The 21,290-nt window shown below is 36.7% G+C and overlaps 1 protein-coding gene across 1 annotated transcript in view; it reads right to left on the reverse strand.

Annotated features, from left to right (window-relative positions):
- Window positions 1–3,459: 3,459 nt before the first annotated feature.
- The window catches only part of LOC104832718 (ubiquitin carboxyl-terminal hydrolase 12-like), a 30,941-nt gene continuing 13,110 nt past the window's right edge, over window positions 3,460–21,290 (reverse strand). Inside the window, exons 2-9 of the mRNA XM_010569061.1 lie at window positions 20,183–20,263; window positions 15,736–15,949; window positions 14,528–14,754; window positions 13,194–13,270; window positions 12,189–12,272; window positions 11,332–11,529; window positions 9,244–9,322; window positions 3,460–4,106 (exon numbers count right to left, since the gene is read on the reverse strand). Coding sequence (XP_010567363.1) covers window positions 4,005–4,106; window positions 9,244–9,322; window positions 11,332–11,529; window positions 12,189–12,272; window positions 13,194–13,270; window positions 14,528–14,754; window positions 15,736–15,949; window positions 20,183–20,263 — 1,062 coding nt within the window. The 3' untranslated portion in view covers window positions 3,460–4,004. The remainder of the gene's footprint in view (window positions 4,107–9,243; window positions 9,323–11,331; window positions 11,530–12,188; window positions 12,273–13,193; window positions 13,271–14,527; window positions 14,755–15,735; window positions 15,950–20,182; window positions 20,264–21,290) is intronic.

The following is a 21,290-nucleotide window of genomic DNA, read 5'->3' on the forward strand; positions in this document are numbered from 1 at the left end:
GAGATCCTCGCCCCAGCCTAGAGCTGCTTGGTTTTCTGCTTTAACGCAAAAGGAGCTCCCCAGATGCGACAGAGCCAGCACGCGTCCCCTCCAAACACGCGCTGACACAAAGGCGAGTTAGTTAAAATGAACAGCCAGATGGTAGAAAGGATCAAACCATTTTCCTTTGCAAAGAATTGTCTTCAGAACAGAAGGACAAGACAACCCTCACACTATCCCACCCATGCTGCTTCATTTTTAACCTTACGGACTCTGAACTATCGGTTAGAGACATCTAATCCCATTCGGCTGCTGCTTTCAGGAACCAGACAAAGCAGGCTGGTTGGGTAGGTGGAAACAAATTCTGTAGATAGGACTGATTTTGCAGGAGCGGGAGGGAAGCAGACAGAAGTAGCCTGAAGGTTAATTAGTGCAACAACAGCAAATGCTAGCAGGACTTTACATGTTGAGAATTAATTATGTTTCGGGGGATTGTTTCCTTTTGATGAATGCCGAGGACTACAATGGGAAGGTTTTACTTGTCTCAGGGGCCTTTGTTAGTCTATTTTCTTTCTTGTACCAATCAAATACGATTTGTTTTAAACATATCCTAAATTGAGCTGGCATGGTGACTTTAAAAGCTCCTGCTGGTAACTAGAACATGCCAAGCACAAACACCACTTCATAAACAACCTCTGTTTCTGAAGTCTTTAGGGCAGAGCCTCTCCACAAACAAACTGTAGGATCTGCTGAATTAGAAGAAAAATAGCAACACGGGGTACATTTTGCTTCAGCTGCTGGTTAGCGGAGACCCATAACAATCATGGGGTGATCTTCACCCTCACTCCAGTGCTAGGTTCTGGAGAAGACCTGAAGTGACAAGACCAGCCCCCAAATCCTAATATCAGTCCTGCCTTACTGGTACTTAAAGCTAAAACCACATTGCTTTTAGATGTTCTGATTTTGGTTATTTGCCCTCAACAAAATTAATTCTGGGCAATACTCTTTCTAAAGTGACTGAAAGTCAAACTCACATTCACTAGAGTTAAAATTAGCTCCATTTATTTATTGCTGATGTGTGACCCAGCAGGACAAGAACCAGACAGTATTTTGGATTTAAAATGCGTTTTTACAGAGCAGCTGTCATTTTCAAATCTCATTTCCTTGTATTGCGTTCTGACCTAGTCCCACGAATTCCTACTCACAGGAGCAGCCTTTGATCAAATTTTCCCCATATAAAAGTGAACTCCAGCAAACCACACAGAAATGAAGACCTGTCCTGCAATGAACCTGGAAAGCTCCAAGCATATGGTACTATTTTTGCTTTTAAATATCTCTGTTCCAGATCAGTCAGATAATATTTGCAACAGTGTCTTACGGAGTCCGACAGCAAGGGGTGAAAGAAGGAGAAGGAAAAAGGCAGTCACAGGGAAAGGCAAGGGCAGAGCTACAGGGGATGACAAAGAGATTAAGGAATACCAGCAGTGGGATGGGTGTCAGGGGAAAAGGCCCTGGGTAACCTCTCCTCGGTTTACCAGCACATCAATTATAATCTATGACACCGAATTATTCATTTCTCTTGGTTTAAACCGCTTATGCACAGGTTATACACATGCAAATACAGCAGGGTTGCAATCCCTCAGCCAGCAGGGAGGGAGGAGCTAAGGAGAGTGAGCAACTAACAATTACTTTTCTTTCTGCCTCAGAATGAAATTCAAGGAAAAGCGTTTGGGCCATGTGCATTTGATCATACATGACCTTTATTGGAGACAGGTGGGGTCATTTATTATACAGAAGTAACATCACACCATTCTCTTCCAATTTAATTCCTTTTAGTCTCCTTATAAATCTGTAGCAAAAGTGCACTTTTAACAGTTTTTAATCTATAGTATATATCTTTCAATATTATCTCTCAAGTCAGGTATTTTATTTGTAAAAATGCATCACCAGATATACAAAATACATGTCTAGTGTACTACATTAATTTTTTGTATTTACTGTTTAGATTATTTTTAACTCAGTGCTCTTTTTTTCATTTTTTGCAAGACTTAGTGATGACAGTCTTCTGGTAGCGCCACCAGGAGAGGACTCACAGCTTGTGTGTGAACAAGGGGAGAAGACTCTTAGCCAGGAACAATTTTCACACAATAGGAACAAGATGACAAGAACATTTGCTGTTATTGAATATGTCTCTTAAAATGACAGTACTCTGTATAATAAAAAATAATTAAAAAACCCAATGTCCATATTTTATCTTCTGGAAGAGGAGATGTGCCAGGAGAATGGAACCTATACCCAGTTGGAATACAATGGTAATGATTAATTTGCATTTTGAAGACAGGAGTTAATTGCTAACATTACGATTCTGGTCATGATAAGAAGAAACAGATACATACAGCCACCACAAGAAACTGTTTGTGAAATGCTGTTTTCCTGAGGACAATATTTTGGTAAAATATTTGATATCCTGTACAAGCCACAGAATTGCATAAGTTAAATGTCCTCAAGAACAACAATCACCGGTATATACCATGAACAGCTGTGCTGGGAACAATCACACAGAGGACAGCTCTTGTGTTACCTAACAAGATGAAGAAAGGAAAATATTAATTTCCACCGGTAGTTTAGAGCCAGCTGCAACAAGCTTTGGCACGGCAACAGGACTTTTCAAAAAGAAAATTACAGAAGATTTTCTGAGATTTCTTACAAACTTCCTTAGTCTTTTCTTTCTAGTTATCCTTGAGATTATAATATATACACATGTAACGGATAATTACTTAATTTCAGTCTTCAAAAGACTAACAATTTCCCCTGTTAAGCAAGGCCTATAGAGGTAAAACAGATCAGAAGCATTTTTAGGGGGTGTTATGATTCCCAGATCGATACAAACATTACCAACAGAAGATGAGGAACACTTAGCAAGGTAATGTCTGGGTTGGTTGGTTTGTTTTCCTTCTTACATGTTCATTATTTTGAAGACTAAGAACAACTGGATTAGTTACATAAATAATGCTTCCCTTGGTTAACCTTCACAATTAGTGCTGTTTCTGTGTATTAGCATAGATTCAAAATGCTAGTTGCATCAGTTTACTATGTATTCAATGAAATGTTGAACAGATCCTGTTTCAGAATGAGGGCACTTTTGGTTTATGCAATAGCTCCAAGAAATGCTGTAACTACAAACTTTCTACAGCAACTGGTTGCCAGACATATTCCTCAAAAGGTAACTGCTTTTCTGCTCCCCTTAAATCTGCAGCAACGTGGCTTTGAGTCAAAACTTCTGCTTCAAAAGAAAAACGCACAACAGACTAGGCTGAATATGGATAAAGTTCTATACCTTCTGAAGAAGAAAGAGAACAATAAAAATAAAATTAAGCAGTGCTGTTAGTGTTATCTAAAACCAAGATAATGCATAATGGGGAAATTTACAATGCTGCAGAGAGAGTTTTTGTCTGGGGTTTTTGTTGTGTGGTTTTTTTGTTTTTTTTTTTTTTATAAAAATTACAGACTTGACATTTCCAATATGTCTTAGCTTTGTACTGCTTCTCAAGTCTGAGTCACCAAAAATATCCAGCAACCAGCTGCTGTTCATATCCTAAAATATGCCTTCAGCTGACACTGAATATTGAAATCATTCTGCTAAAATACAGAAAAACGACGATGGTAGAAACCAAGGTATAGCCTCAGGCCAACATTAAATGGTAAAAATTCTACAATGCTACTTTTAAATCTCTTCTTCAGTTCATGAACAAATAAGCAGCCAGGTTTCAAGTAGAGGTAACACAGATTTTGGAAGATAGCACGTAAAAAAAGCCCAGAAAGAAAACTGGAACAAAAGCTCTTCTTGTTACGGCAGTCAGCACTAATCCTCCACGAAATGGCAGGGAGAAACCTTTATTCACCCTGCTGGATCTGTTCTGGTCCTACAGCAACAATGAGGAACTGCTTCTGCTGTCACAAATATGTTCCATTTGGACATATCTTGATCCCTTTTTTCTTTTATTTGTATACATGCATCTTTTGTCTTAGTCTCTTGACTGGTAGAAGAGGATATATCCAGATTCTGAGTTTTTTGAAATGTCTGATGTTAACCCATAGAATTCTTCGATGGCCTGGGCATCAATTTTCTGAAAATTAATGAGAATCATAATTAGCCTCATTCAAAACACCACCCTAAGAAACCCTTTCCCAGACAAAGCATTATTTTCAGTTCTTGGAGGTGATGCTGGAAAGCCATGTAGTATTAATACAGCAATATTTCAGTATCATTGAATCCAACCAAATACAACAAAACATTTTTTCCACTTAATATCTAATTCACTATGGAAAAAAAAGAAATCAAGATGAAATAATAAACCTCTCAGAAGTGGTGCACTCTTAAGCTGGACTATAAAAAAAGGGATCCATGAAAATGTATCCTTGAAAGAGTACATGACATTTTTATATTTGCTTTCTCATTCAGACTGGTGTTACCTTTCCTGACTATAGGTTTGTAATGTAAATGACAAAAAGCAGTCACTGATCAGCAAAGAAGATTTTTGTACAGTTGGGAGTACGGAAGGACCACCTTCAGCAGATTTAACATTCAGCTAAAATAACTTCAGATTTTAAAGTTCTTGTGACCCTCTTACGTAGAGAAGTCCTGCAAGTCCTACTGGTAATTATACCATGAAATCTGTTGATCTCATCTGATTATGATCTTCTGGTCTTATGAGAGCTTTCCTTCCTTTGGATTTGCTGGTACAATGCCTACTGCAATATTAACACAAGGTTTGTATTCTAAGAGAAATAAATTATTTGCCATATTAATAGAATTAAATGGTCTGCTTATATTTCAAGTTGTGAAATATGTGCAGAAAAGCAAATTTTCATTTTATACTCCAACCAGCAATGCCTGAAGGGCATATTAAAGGGCTTTTAAAGATGCAAGTTCTACAGTCTTGATCCCGCTCCTGAGAACAATTGGCTTCACATTACTGAATTTGATTCTGCAGTCAGCGGAGAGCAAGTGTGGAGACCAAAACACCGAAATAAAATACTCCTTGAAAAACGACCTGTGCTGCTCAGCACTCCACTGTGGTTTAGTATTTTAAAATACCTCTAGGACTCTGGATCCACAGAGATGAGAGGCTGAAGCAGCCAGAATTTGTTGTGGAGGACCAAAGGGAGACTAGCCTAAAGTTTCCCTTTATTCCCCAAGGAATAAAGTTTAGGAAGCAAAGAAATGTTCAGAATACAAGAGGCTCTGGGTTGAACAGCTGCTTTGATCACAAGAGGGAGTAGCAGAGACCAACTTTTGCTTACATCTTAAAAGAAAGGGATCACGCTATGACTCCATCAAGGAGCCTCTTGAGCTACAGAATCTATTTGGCAGTGTGCTAAATCATGGCTCAGTGAACAGATTTCAGCATCACCAGCAAACACAAAAGCATTGGTTTCTCTAAGTGGCACTGCCAAACAACCTGCAAGTTTAGGCCATCCTTTTCCCAGCCTTTCTGAAGCACAAGAAAAATAGACATAGTAAGTTTCCAGAAGATACATCAACCACAGGACAGAGCTGCAGAAATTCTCCCTTGAATACTTGAATAGCTTTGTTAAACCCTTTCTGTTAAAAAAATAAATAAAATGGGGGGGAACCAAACCGATGTTTTGTCTTTCTCTCTTCTCCATTCAAGGACTTCAGAGAAGCTGAAATACCATACAGAGGGTTTTTGCATTTTCACACAATTTATTAACATAATGTCTACTACAAACTGTTAGATACTCATTTTAACAGAAAAATAGCAAAAGAACATTCTTCAGTCCTTGTAATATATTTAGCAGACAACTCAAACATGTTTTAAGTGCCAACTAACTTGCCATGCAATCAAGTCTATTTGCACTACTCCTTTTGAATACAACTCAAACATTTGATATAGATTAATTCATCCTACAGATATTTATAGTTTTATCATGGCAAAACTGATTTCCTTCTTTAATTTCACTATCCACAGAAAACACAGTGGAACTGAAAGAGGATTATATAGCCTCTATTCTTCCCATCCTTAGTTGACCACATATATTGTGGACAGCAAGGTTTTACCCAGTTGCAGTTTCAGAGTAACAACCAGTTGATGGTTTCACAACTACTTTTAGGATTCTGCAGCCACACCTGGCATTAAGAAAATTTCTCCTGTTAACTGAGCTTAAATATCCTTTGCTCATTTCCAGACAACTATTCTGGTTCCCCAAACAAAATCCTTTTCTTGCATACCATTCATAGCATTCAGCTGAATGCTGCAAATCTCCAAACAAATATTTAAGCGAAGACATACAATCATTCTCCCCCTTTTCTCAACTTGGAGAACGCCCTGGATGGACACTTTTCCATCTCTATTTCACATAAACATTGTCACTGTGATGTATCACTCTAATCATGATCTAATAGCCAGAGATCACTTACTCAGGTTTCTCAATTAATTTTGCTTGGTGCAGTAACCCATTTGGACTGATCTGCCTCCTGGATTTGATGCAGTTGCTTTTCACATATGCTGTAGTATGTTTGATTATCATCTATCTTCAATTTAATTGAAAGTTGGCCTTCCAACCACATCCAAATAGATAAATAAACATGATTTCACCACTTCTGACATTTAGTGGGTAATAAGGATAAACTACTTCCGATTGACAGTTTGGGGCTATTAATTCATATCACTTGCCAAAAATGCAACAAAGCTTTTTAACTGTATTTAAGGGGAAAAAGCTTTCTCCTGTGTTCTCTTTCAGTTGCACTATCTGTATACAGGTACACGGGCTTTGGACTCATCTTCTGAAGTCTGCTGACTAATACCTGTTTTGTTATGTAGCCAGTTCACACCTAGAATGTTAAGTTTCCAAAGCTTAAACAAAAAAGAAAAAAAAAAATCTGCTTTCAGGTTCTCTCTGAAGAGTAGAAGGCTCCTGTGGTTAACCCTCAAACCATAAACTTATGTTGAATTCATGCTTTAGGGGATTTGAGGCTTTGGGGTTTTTTTGCCACTCCATTTTTGAGGACAGCCTCTGTAATGTCATACACAGCAACAGATTTCCTGTAGTGTCACCTTATGGCCAATCACAAGCAGTTTGAAAATAGTACTTGGTCAAGTTCAGAGTAGGTATTTAAACCTCTTTAGGCAGCAGATGGAACTGACAAAAGTGGTTGTGGCTTTACTTCACTTTTTCAGTGAATAGCCTACAGCACTAGTAAGGAACTAATTCTCAAGAGCTGATGACTAAGCAGGGAGAGAGAACAGATGAGTAAAACTGCAGCTACTTCTTCCAGCAGCCTGTAGCATCAGGAAAGAGCGAGCTGCCTCCACTATCCTGTTCTCCTCGATGACCGCATCACCAGAAATTCAGGTGAGTTCTAGAAGGTTGAGGAAAGAGAAAGGATGGTACTTCCTAGACAGATGAAGGTGAGAGGTAAGCTTCACACACTTAGAAGGCAGGAGCAGCTACAATGGATAGTCAGTAAAGAGATCCTCTGGGACAAACCCAGAAGGAATCCTTATGCTACACTCTCCAAAGAAGGTCAAGGAGCAACTGTTCATCAGAAAAGGCCAATGATCTCAAACGACTCATGCAAAACTCATGTGCAATTTTTCATGCCCTCCACTGGTAGGAAAAACAAAGCCTACATTTCACAGAAAACAAACGACACATGCAAACGCCAGCCAGGGAGAATCTTCTAGCAGGAAATGGAATCTTAAACTTCCAGATCTGCAGCTGGCGCAGAGGTAGTGCTACAGGACAGGGCTACATTGCTAATCCTAATCAAGACAGTGAAATCTCAAAGAACTATGGAAAGACAAAAAGTAGACATTTCAGATCAAAGAGCTTTATTTTTACAGCATTTTAGATAAACTCTGTAAAAGAGATGAACTTAAAAAAAGAAAGCCATGATTAAAGTTAGAAAAGCAACTTAAAGGAAAAAAAAAAAAAACAACCAACCCTCCAGGAGAAAGGAACTACATTCTAGCTTACTCGTGACAGCTCCTTGAATTTATTGCCCAGTAACAGACAGCGCATATTTAAAAGCTATGTTTTGGCACATCTACAAAAGTGCCAACAGTGTTTGCAGATAAAAAGAAATTCTGTTTTGACCTAAAAGCTAAGATACAACAGAGAAGTGACTGATAGAAAACAAATATAGAACAACAAGATGGTTACTTTACATCTACTTTTAAAATGTAAAGTTTACTTCCTGGATGGAAAAGACAGTGAATACTTTCATTTAAAAATACTGAAGTGAACACTATTTCCAAAATTAGCTGACACAATTATGTACTTCATCCATGACAGAAGCAGAGGAAAATAACCCTCAAAATATAATAATGGGAGAAAGGCAACTGTTCATAGTCATACAAGCTATCCAAATCACCAGGAAATCAGCCCTGATGCTCAAAGCTAAGCAAAGATTTAAACAAACAAACAAACAAACAAACAAAACAAAAAAAGAAAAAAAGAGAATGTACTACATCATCTTTATTTCAACAAAATCAAGGATTTTGCTGTACCTATTTAGACACTTAGCATCAGGCCTTAATCATGGGATCTCAGAAGCAAACGGTACATTTTCATCTTTATGAAAAGCTGTTCTACTGTGGTATTTGTTCTATGGTTTGATATTTGCTTAATAATTATGTGAAATACATGGATATATAAATATTTTGGATATTAGTCTTCACAGATATGTTAGTAAAGGAAGGAAAGCAAGGAAAAATTTGCTTGAGCAGACTGTTTAAACATTATTGCAAATAGCCCAAACATCTTTGTATACTCTCAGGACCTTATTACAGTCTCCCAAATCTTTTTTTACAGTTTTTCTACACTTCAATTTGTTGGGGAAAACTGCCTACAAAAAAAGGGTAGAAGTTCTTACATGCAGTGCTGAAATGCAACTAGCACAAAGCAAGTTAACAACAAAAAGGAGCCCAAAAGGTGGGCTGAAACAAGAGCATTTCAGATCTTGAATAAGACAATTGTGGTATTTCAGCCTGAACAGGTGCACAACACCCCATGTCTGAGGTGTCAATACAGTCCTCGTGTTCATTTGTCCTTCTCCACACTACTTCTATAACAAAGATGCACAAAAATGCTGAAGTTTACTTTTGAAACGTCCAGAACTATTCTGTGCACAGGTTTTGCTGAAATACTTTCACAGGTGCAAAAGCTAATCCCAGACACAAAAACAGCTGGGGAGTGAAGCTGTCTACACTTCTTTTCACCATGTAATAGCATACCTACCTCTACAATGTCATCATCAAACAGCAACCAAAAGCCATGGCTCTTCACAATGGTGATATAATGTCCACGATTTGGACCACTGCCAGAAAAAAAGGATTGAAGACTTATTACTCTTGTGCTACAAAGGTAGGACCACTGGTCTCCCGGGTGATTTTAGCTATTACTGGCAGAGTTAGATTTCCTGGCTCTTAATGTTGTCTAATACTACTCATAACATTGTCTAGGTTCTTGGACTTTGCCAAATTGCTCAAATTAAAATTTCTCTTTGCTACTTACCAAATACGATATATTCAAAATACACTATTTTGTAAACATTTCATATAGTCATTCATATATTTCAAACAACAAAATTAAAAGCCAGTTATTTCAATCACTGTTTTGTTGCATTCACCACTGCTGAGTATTTTGACCACTGTTCAAAAATTTTAATAACTGTCTGAAGTATTTTATTTGCACAGGAGATATTTTTTTAATTCTTAGTGTGGTTTAGCCCGCAGCTGACTGCAGACAGGCTTTCTGTGATTGCTGTTCCTGCTTTTCTGGTGGCAGTTTCCCAGTCTGATTCTATCTCCTACATCCTGAATGCTTACCTTGAAGGGAAGGGACAACAAAATGACCTAAATCAAAGGAAGATGGATCTGCAGAGTAAAGGCAGGCAGACTGCCCTGAAAAGGCAGTGGTTTGAGATAATAAGCTATATGGATGGAAGACTAAGAGCTATCAATCTACTAACCTCAAATTCTGAAAGAACAGTCCAGGGACACAGTTGGGGGGATGAGGAGGGTGGAATTCCACCCTCTCCACAGCTTTACTTTTTACTTAGAATCTATACAAGGCTTTAAAATGACCTATATTCACATCAGTTTTAGGCAAAAGAAAGTACTTCTCTAGTCCTTCCAGAATCATTCATATACTTAAACACATTACCTGCCACAGAATGAAACTTCTTTGTTTAGGGCAACTAAATGAAAAGTAAAACTATAAGGGCAAAATATTTAAAACAAGTTCTGAGAAATCAAATATTTAGAAAATATAGTTTATCTCAAGCCTTCGGTAAGTTCCTAGTAAGAACTGAAACCAGAAGAGTCACAGGACTCCTAAAAGCCCCATATAAGACAAAGGGTTTGAGAAGAAAAAAACAAAGCCATTTAATACATCTGAATTATTAATCACCATTGTTAAAACAGACAAGTATAGTTACAGGTATAGCAAATTAAGAATCTACATAAGAAAATGCATAGGATGAGATCTTAAAATGATAAAAATAAATAAAAAATAGCACAACTGTACCACAGCAGAAATCACCTAGAATTATATGTAGTTTATTTATACTAAATCTATGTAATATTAGTGTGTTGATTATATTGTCTTGCTCCTCACAAAGATGTTTCAAAACATTTATGTGCTGTAATAACTTATCACTTTAAAACTCTCACTTCCAGAAGGTAGTTATAAATATTTTTTTTCCCTTCCATGACTGCTTTTTTCCTGAAAGTGCTTAAAAAATTTTCATCTTTGCTTTCAGAAACAGAATTAAAGCCACTACAACAAAAAAATTTTAATAAAAAGAATAAGGGTATTTTTAAAAATCAGCAGTACACAGCTTATTCCACATGGTGGCACCAGCTTCTAAAAAAATTTCAATGGTTTAGCAAGTAGTAACATGAGAACTGTAACTTAATTCTGTTTTAGTAAGTGTTTTTCCAATATTTGTTTTTATTTCATTTAACTTTCCTGGAAAGTAGGGTTGGGGGTGGGCGCTGTTGTTTTTGTCTTTTTTAAAGACTGGTCTTACTTTGCTACAGCTCAAAGAAAAAACTTGTTTGAATTGCCACCATATTTGAAAGGTAATAAAGAGTAAACCTTACACTGTGTACTCAGAAATCAAAATTTGAAACAGTAAAAAAGTAGTAAAAAAAAGACTGAAACACTTTTAAAAAAAATATTTTGAGACAACTAGCTCTGATGCTGCTTAGCTTGCTCCCATATTGTCAGCCACTGTACTGTTATAATATGGCATATGGACGACAGACTCCTTTTAAATTTCAAGGAAAGGCATTTAAGGTCCAAAGAACAAAACCAACATACCTGCCACAGTGAACAACTACAGCCACAAGGTCATACATTCTGTCAGGATTTGTAGCATCTCCTGAAGTGTTAAAGAGCCGGAGCTCCAAGGGAAAGACTACACGGTAGGAGAGTTTGGTGTATCGATGCAGCTGGTCCATGTATTTGAACCTTTTTAAGTGCAGAGCTAGAATCATGGGCAACTTTTTCACTCTCATTCTGAACCACAAAAATATGTTAAACAAAGAACAAGGTATTAGCAGATCACCTGACACAAAGCTTTGTTCAAGAACAGTTTCAATATGAAGAAGCTTCTTAAAAGGCATCTAAAATGTTGATGAAGACTTTCAAAAGGCTGCTTTTCTCATGTATATTCCAGTGAGAACAGGCAATATTTATTCTGAAAGATTAATTACACAACTGACATCTGAATGCAGGACAACTGTCTATGTTGAAAACATCAATTTTTCATCACATCAATGGGAAGAAAAAGATGGAATAAATCTGTCTTGCTGCTCTGGCTGTGACCAAGTATGAGGCGAGAAATAAGATTTTTGTATATAGTATTCATAGTGAAAGCAGATGGGATGGTGTTCAGTGGCTTTAAGCTGATTAATGCTAACTGGGGAAAATGCGAATGTCTGGAAGCACCAGATATAAGCTCTTCTGGGAGGAATACAAAATTAATCTCTTAATTTCTCTCTGATAAGGTTGCCACAAAGTTACTTGGTCTCTCCACTTTTCCTTACTCCCTTCCCCACCAAACACAGACCTAAACAGTCTTATATTTTCTTTTTACTGAATTCACAAGGCATATTTTTCCAACAGCTGCCTATTTTAAGAGAACATTTACATTAGCCTGAATATTTGAACCTTACCTCTTCTGTGCTTCCTGTTTACTGCGGCACTGCTCACAATAGTATTTATATTCACTGCATAGAGTTTCAGTATTACTAAATCCTCTGTGGGTAGAAATGAAGGAAAAGTCAGATAAGCAGGGATATTCAGTCAGACCATCCAGTTAAAAGTTACTGCTAATAATGCTGAAAAAATGCAGAGTACACAAGGAAGATGAAATCCCTCTTATTCACATCACTCATACCTCCCAAACACATTTTAGGTGTATTTGTCCCAGTCTTGGGATGTAGTATCAATGTTCTGCTGGAAAAATCTGGAAATTAAGTATTAACTGCATACTTTCTGGGCAGGAGTCAAACATGATAGGTAGTAAACAGCAATAAGGTGATTGTGTTTTGTTTCCAGAGGTAGCCACTCCATGTTTTCTTTGGTGGCAGACATTAAATGTTAAGACCTATAGCCATTAGCCATTGACTCGCCAAAGTCTGGATTATCTTTCAGCTCCTAGCAATTATACATCCATTACCAGCTATTAAAAAGCCAGATGCTCTATGCAACTTGCAGTATCCTAGCAGCTGATAAGCCTTGGATCTAGCAGTCAAATACATAGAGCAAATTTTCATCAGCAAAAAAACCACATTGGACCACAAACATCAGGACCAGACAACTGAAATGCAACAACAATATTAAAATAAACAAGGATTTATTATGAAACCAAACATACCACGTTCAGTTTTGATAAAACCTATGTTGTAACAAATTAAAATCCCCATAAAAGAAAGTGAAAAATCAATCTTACGTACCACTATGAAATCATCGTACTCATTAACTACTAAAAACCACTAAGAAACTAACAGCTTCAAAAACCCATGAGAAAGATAAAGCAAAGAGCACTCTGAACAGAATGTATTTTACAATAAGTCAAAGCCTAAAACTATTGCACAACAAAGCAACTAAGCTAGACTCTTTCCTTCTGACCAAGGGCAAGGGTATTTTTTCCATTCCCAAATATTTTCTTCATTTACCTTAGACAGTGTGTAATTGATGTATTTTGTTCCACATCAACCGATAGATCCAGAAAGTCCTCATCTTTGCTACTAACCTTGAAAAAAAAAATGAAATATTTCATAACAGTTTAGAACTGACAGATTTCTTTTAACCATTTCTGGAATGGTGCAATGTCCTCATTGCAAGTAGAGAGCTTTGTGATAAAAAATAAAAATACATACAAACAGGGGCCCTTTCTTGAGGTAAACTATAACTGAAGAAATAATCTGATGTGTTGTTACAATCCAGACAGGAATATTAAAAAACAAAACAAAACAAAACTACCCCCCCCCCCCCCCCCCCCCCCAAAAAAAAATCCAAAACCAAAACCCAGAAAAAAACAAACCCAAAAACCTTTCTTGCAAAACATCTCTCCCCCTTGAGACTTCAAGACACATCTGCTTACTTCACTGGAAAAACCAAGTTTTTAACCACTCAGAGCGCTCCGAGCTGAAGAAGCTTTAACCATATTCCACTCTGCTTTGTAGACTGATACAGCTTTCTGCTGCATTTCAGAGTTTAACAGTAAATACTTACAGGAAATGCAGAAACAGGCAGATGGGTTTTCAATTAAATGGGTTAGCAGTTAGGAAAACCATCTTCCCATTTGTGGAACAGTCACATTTAATTTCAATTTCTTGAGACAGAATCTTATTAATGTCATTTTTAGAGCTTCTATTCACCACATAGCCATAATTTTAGATTTAAAACGCCAAGAACAGTCATTCCAGTTGTAATCACTTCTCTTTTTTTCTTTTCCCATCTGGGTTTTCATTTTTTTAGAAATATTAGATCAGACACAGCACATGTCTAACTACAAATTCCTGGTCTGAAGGTGGTGTGGTTCTTCTAATTCTAGACTTTGTGGAACTTCTTTTGCTCTCAAATAGAGTGGCTATGGACCAGCACCAAGAAGCATAGACTTCCAGTTCAAGAAATTCAGTTAGTTAATCCCAGACTTAAATAAATAGTGAGCAACTCTCATGTAGAAACACAACATAAACTATCAATCACTGACACAGGAAATAACATGAAGACAAAAAGGCAGCTTATATCAGCCAGGTGCAGACTGCCTTGATGGAAACAGGGAGGAGGAACAGAAAAACACTACGCTTTTTCTGAGAAACATACCTTAATGAGTATTGGTTTGAACATAGAGGTGATACAGTCATAAAATAGGCTATGCTCCATATTTTAATAGAGAGAGTGCAATTTCATCTATCCTAATAAATGAAAAAGTGTGCTTAGTATTAGGGAAAGTGATCCAGAACCTGTGAAAAATCTAAGAGGTTTGGTTTTGTTTTAAACGTACAGCCTCACAGTTAAGACATCTGGTTTCATTGGTTAGTGTTCCTTGGAAGATTTCATGGACCCACGTCAGATCAGTCTTGTCTCCTTCTTCGCTCTCAATGCTGCCATTCTGGAGTTTGCCATTCTGCTTCTCCTGCTTTTTCTCTTCTTGCAGTAAGTCAGCAATAGTGTTAAGTAGGTAGTTTAGGAATTCATGTGCATCCTGCTGCATATAGTTATCAAATAATTCTGGAAAGGAAGAGATCAAGGAGAATGAAAGAATACAGATACTTCGTAATATCAAGTTACTATGCTTTTAGCAATCAGTGCCTGCCCTTCCCCCTTCTCTACCCTATTATACAATTGTGGGTTACACTGTTAAGAGTCTTTGAAGAATTGTACTTTGTTGTTCTCACAGTGGATGTAGGGTTACCCTCACCTATTCCTCGGGTTGCAAGAAACAGGCAGTTGAAAAATAACATAAAGGAAACTTAGTTTGGGCATTTCTTGGAACTGAAGAAAACCACGGTTGGTTTGGGGTTTTTTTTGTTGTTGTTGTTGTGTTTTTTTCTTTGGGGAGGGAGGGAAATAAAGAAATTCAGATGTGTTGCCTTGGGCCATTAGTTCATTAAGTCCAGCATCAAGGGGCAAAAATCCCCTACTATAAGTTTGTTATCTTTTCAAGTTCAAGCAGAGATGATAAATCAACATACAGAACTTTTCCTCACAAAGTAGCCCTGGGAAATAACCGCCAGCTCTCATCACAAGCAATTTATCTCACCGCAAATGTAAGAAAGCAGGCTAAGAGTGGTTAAGTCTCCTTAGAGAGTTCAACTTTGACCAACTCCATGATGTCTGTTTAGCCCACGACAATTTCTAGCAACGACCTGAAGTGTGCTGACTTGTAGCAGACCTCTACAGAACACGATGCCAATGTGGAATAACTGGAGTACTGAGACTTGTGTACATGCTCTGTACGTGGTCTAAGCAAGTACAGAAACAAAGATACCTAGATAATCCTCTTATGACACAGCACAGTTCTGATATAATCTCTGTTCCTATGCTACAGAGGTGGTGAAATTCACACCACAAGCAGGAGTTGAAAAATCTTCCAGAAATCTGTTAAAACTTGATAATTTGGACTCACTCAAAAAGGAAGTTATGTTTATGTTTTATGTGCTTAAATCTCCAATGCTTAAATCTGCATAAAAATTTCATTTATTCATTTACCATTTTCTTTCCTCAATCGGGAAATAAACTTCTTGGGTGGGATGACTCCCACCTTCTTCTTTTGCGTAGCAATACTGTTGAAGAGATCAGAGAGGCATGTCAGGAGGCTTTCCTTCTTTCGAGGTTGCACTTTGTATGCCAAAACTTTTTCCCGAAATGGACGACAAAAATAAAGTGCCTGTAAGACTGAGTTGCAGTAGCAGGTATTGCCGAACTGGTTAAAACAGAACAAAAGGAAAACAAATGTTTTCATATTAGGTCTGTTAAAAAGTAATATCACAAAGAGATTGCTCATTAAGAATGTCACATACTACAAAATGGAAAAATTGTCTGTCAGAGTTCATTTACTGGGGAAATATTAGTAGGCACGGTGTAAAAGACTCATCCCTGTATCACCACACCTGGTAACAGCAAGAAAAGGAAGAGAAGACAACAGTCACAGTGATACTGGGCACAAAAAAAAAAAAAAAGGGCAGGAAACCACTGACAAAAAAAAATCCAATTGAGGGGTCATCACAAAATCAAAACTTCTGGAGACACAGCATGCTACTAATCCTGATGGGGACATCCTGCTGATACTGATGTGGAGGGGTGCCAATGATACAGCAGAACAGAGGGACAAAAATACAGAAAAAGGAAGAGACAGCATCCATCAGCATCACTGAGTCTCAACTGTATTATAGTAAGAAGAGCTCAGTGCATGAACTTATATGTTAGATTTGCCTGTGTCAGATACACAAAGTACTTTTTAGAGATAGTTAGCAAGGTACATGTTAAATATTTCCTGTTTATAATGAAATATTATGAGAAGTACATGATGCAGGCAAATTCAAAGAGCAGCTGTTTTACATCTGCCATATCTGAAGGCAGTGTCATTTTAGAGAAAGGAGGACAGCGCTAACAACTTCCAGAGGCAGTGTTCCACATTGCTTAACAAGAAGAAAAACTCAGACTTCTGAGATATTAGCATATCATCCACAAGAAATACACCATGGGGTTTTTTTGAGTTGTTTCTTTGCAATTTATTGTGCAACTGTATCGTACAATGCTGTTGCTTAAAAAAAGTGAAACAAGTTCTGGGTTTGCCAGTCCCCAGATATTCTGGTAGCGAGATTCTGCATCTCAAGAGCATTGAGAGCAAAATACTTTAAATAAACAAAATGAGCATACAAATCTGACTATGGAACACAGACTATTTTGTTAAGTGATACTCAGAGAATATGGCCGCTACTGTTCACCCAAATTTGGTGTGATCACTGTAACAGAATGATTTCAAGTTAACAATCAGTTTGCTGACTGAAACAGAAATTCAACAGTTTAATTCATACAGCTAAAAAGGTTACAGCAGTATGGTTACATTAACATTAATTTATACCATATGCAAACAACACGGAACAACAGTTAAAACTTATTGACATGAGGAAAACAAATATGCAAGCTGAACAAACGTGAATTAGGATAGAACCTAATTCATATGCTTGTTAGTGACTCAGGAAAACAAATAAGCATCATGCTAACTAAATTTGAATACAAGACAACTACCAAAAGTCTGATTAAATATTGTTTTCAGATGAGGTATCTAACATATTTGTTTGTAATACTGCCAGAAAATTAAGAGACAGGAGAAACTAGAAATTAGCAGTCTTAAAAAAAAAAATAAAAATGGAAGGCATGGTGCATCTTAAGTCAAAAAAGTTTACAAAGCAAGTAGTTAATGAGATTTCAGGACCGTATTCATGGAGAAATTATGTTAAAAATCATGAAGTCAACTGGTTACACATGTCCTGCTTTGATGCTACCCACACAGAGAGAAATTATTAGAACCAAACTAAATGGAAGAGTTAAAGGAGTTAAAGAATTAAAATACCATCCAAATAGCTTTAAAAATTCCTGACAGTAAGATGCAAGATGCTTTGCAGTAGTCAAAGTGATACAGTGAAAAATTCACTTTATGGCATGCTTTAGGTTTTCAAAAATGTCCTTGTAAACTCTCATTGTTTGCTACCACCTTTACATAAAGTAATGTGGAAGAACTTTTATTCCTGAAATCATTATCTTGCATGTTAGCATTTTAGATATTTTACTGCATGCCAAGTACTTTACAAAAAGACCATGTGACGCATTTTATTTCAGCAATTCTGACTCTTTTTCCTGATAGAACAAAATCCTTCCAACTTTGAGCAATTCAGGGCCTTGGGAAACTTCTGAATATCTCAATTATTGATTACGCTTCTCTGTATTAGAGAGTTCTCCAGAAATAAACAGTATTACATAGCAGTGTCACACTTTTAAACTGCAATTGGTTTGCATTTAGAAGTACGAAGCAGTCAGATCTTTCCAACCATGACCTTAACTTTGCTAGAAATTCTGCCTGAAAAAAAAAAACAAAAAACAGAACCAAAAACAACAGAGGGCTCTAACCATTTGTCTTTGACAGAACCCCAAAACCCAGGCTGGCAAGGCAGTTCTCAATGGGCTGATGAATATTTCCAAACATGGAGCTACATGCACAGATCAAATACACAAATAGTGTATAAAGTCTAATGTGACCTAAAACACAAATGAAAAACAGGTACAAACACATGGGTTTTTAAATTTTTTTGTCATGGTTTCTCTGGTATAAATAAATATTTTAAATAGACGCCAAAACATAGGAGTTTTTGCTTAAAAGTGACTGTTTAGAGTCAACATTACCTAACTTCGTAAGAACTTGTAAAATTTTACACTTTCAATGCAAAAATAAAGTTTGATGGCTTATTTTAAGATAAAAGTTTCTTAAAATGAAAACTGAAATTAAATTCTGGACTGAAAACATTGTTTCATCCCTCTTGCACTTCAGTTCAACATTACGCGTGATCTATTTTAACAGGCTGTCAGAAGGAGCAGTCAGACCCTTCTTCCATATGTTGCTAAAGCCACTGCAGAGCAGTTTGATCACAGGCAAGCTGGTTCAGCTCACTGATCCAAAGAGAAAATAACTATTAAAAAAAAAAATGTAAAGCCTCCATTGTCTGTGGCTTCAACACCTGATTCTATGTGCAGTGCAACCACACACTTACTAGTATTGATGCTGAAGCCATGAAACTGCCCTCTTTAAAGCGCTCCAATTAACTTCAAATCATGAAAGAACTAGAAATAACTTAGGAAAAAGCTCTGCAGAACAACAGCATGAAAACGATTATCCTAAAGAAACTGGTTGCAAGGAATAAAGCACAACAGTATTAGTCATATTTTGTCCTTCAAAACAGAGAATGGATGTGGTTATAATAATTCTGGTTATTTTTAGAATGCTATTTTTCCTCTTCACGCTATTCATTGCGCTGCTATTTATGTTACAATTGGAGATGCCTTCCATTTTTCTCATTATGGTGCAAACCTCAGCAGCTTTGGAATGGCCATTAACACCATACTTAAGGAATATAACTCAGTGTGTTTAGATAGTTTGGTGCCTGAGAACACAAACTGCTAAAAACCCACACAGAAGTCAATTAAATGAGTTTGTAACGAGCTGCAACAAATAACACTTAAGTAGCTATATTAACTTTATCTGGTGCATCAAAAGATAGATCATCTTTCAATTTTCAACAAAATGTACCTAGATGACCAGCAAACAGAAGTATACTTATGTTTCTAGTGAGTTTTGCCAAAATTATATTTTCACATCATAAATATGATGCCACAGAACCACAGTTTCTATTAACTAACTTCCTATATCTATTGGTAAAAGATGTCACAGGTGCAACAGCTGCCTTTCTCCTCCAGAAGCACTGGCAAGATCAACATCAATACTCCATTCTCTCCATAGTTAATCTAGGTAGACAGTCCTTATTGCCCAACAGATCCCAGTTAAGTCAGACCTATACAACTGACAGATACAAAAAGATACATCTTTTTAGAAGGATTCACTGTTACACCAGGCTGTCAAAAAATAAAAAAAAGGAGTATTACCACATCTAAGAAAATTATCAACCACATCAATGTCATTCATCCCCTGGCCATGTCCTCACATACAAGAACTTCCACTAATCCCACGAGTAATGTTTTTAGAAAAGTAACACACTTTCATTTTAAAACCTCAAGGCTCCTACACCCTGCAGCATCAGTATAAAATCAAATCTCTCTTCTCTAGAAGAGCATATGAGCAATGTACACACTTTATTAGTTAATGTCCTTTCCAGCTAAACATTAAAATCATATAATTAGAAACATACCTGAGTAGGAAGGTTTCTCTCAAAGGCTTTATAATAAATATACTTATTTTTCTGTATTGAAGATTAAATTTATATCTTGGTTAATAACAAGGCATAGCACCATATTGCAGAATGTCTTAAGATCCCACCTTAAGTTAGAAGTGTTCATAGATAAAGATCTAACAGAGAATCCTGTTAAATTCAAAATTAGGATAGGAATTAAAACCCAGCATTTCAACCACAGAAAATTCACTTACATTGACCAAGCCAAAATAATGCTCATTCACAGGGAACTGTTCAGGACCAATCTCTTTCTCCAAAGCAGAGGCATTGGCGCCCTACGAAGAAACAGTATGTTTATGTTAGGGAAAAAAAAGCCACTTCCTAAAAAAATCCAACAGAATTCATAATACTCCTATAAAAACAAAGCAGCTAAGAAAATAAGTTATTTCCATTGAGAATTAGCATCTCATGTTTCCTATGTTCTTAAAAATGAAATCAATATGATGTTCTATTATTATAAAAGGTACTACGGTTTCACTTAAAAAGTCAACTTCTTCAGCCCAAGTTAAAGCTATCTGATTGAACAGAAGGGTTTTTTGCATTTGAATTTCTTTGAAAGTTAACAAGAAATTTGTCCTCACTTAAGACTTCAGGTTAGTCACAGTGACCTAGAAACACCAATTTAAATTTAGCCAAGAATGCATTGTGAAAATAAAGAAACTTGAAACACACAGAGAACTTCTAAACCTAGAGGACAGAAACCATATGGGCTATAAATCCCATGAAAGAAAAAACCATCTTTTTGGGATGTGGACTGCACAAAAGGTTTAATGTGGCTGTTTATTATTTGCATCTCATATAAAGAATTCTTGAAAAAAATCTTGCTTTCCCTGACACTTTACATTAGAAATACTACAATTTTCTAACTTACTTTCTGGAAAGTACTATGGACAAGTAAAACATGATTACAAAACCCAAGAAGAATGGAAAGAAGAATTTTATCAGACATTCCTCAAACTCAGATCACCTAAAAGTGCTTTGGCTTTGCTACCCTCAATTTAAGGGCCATGTATCAAACTTACAGTGTATTTTGATACATCCTTGAGTCTCCAGCAATATAATGAGCATAGAACATCCTATTTTATATACAACTGAAAAATAGCACTACACATCTATATGGTCTTACTTGTCACACAAAACAAGAACTAAAGCACACCAAAATTCTAGCTTCAATTTTAACTTTGTCCCCTTCAAATTCCAAGTGGTTTATGCATCTCTTTCCATTTTTCCCCCTTTTTTTAATCCACCAGTACCTTATAGCTGAGCTCCCACTTGGGATTTGGTACCTTCCCTCATACCACT

The sequence above is a fragment of the Haliaeetus leucocephalus genome, unplaced genomic scaffold (assembly GCF_000737465.1).
Source record: "Haliaeetus leucocephalus isolate CR32 unplaced genomic scaffold, Haliaeetus_leucocephalus-4.0 Scaffold262, whole genome shotgun sequence".
In the NCBI taxonomy this organism is placed as follows: Eukaryota; Metazoa; Chordata; class Aves; order Accipitriformes; family Accipitridae; genus Haliaeetus; species Haliaeetus leucocephalus.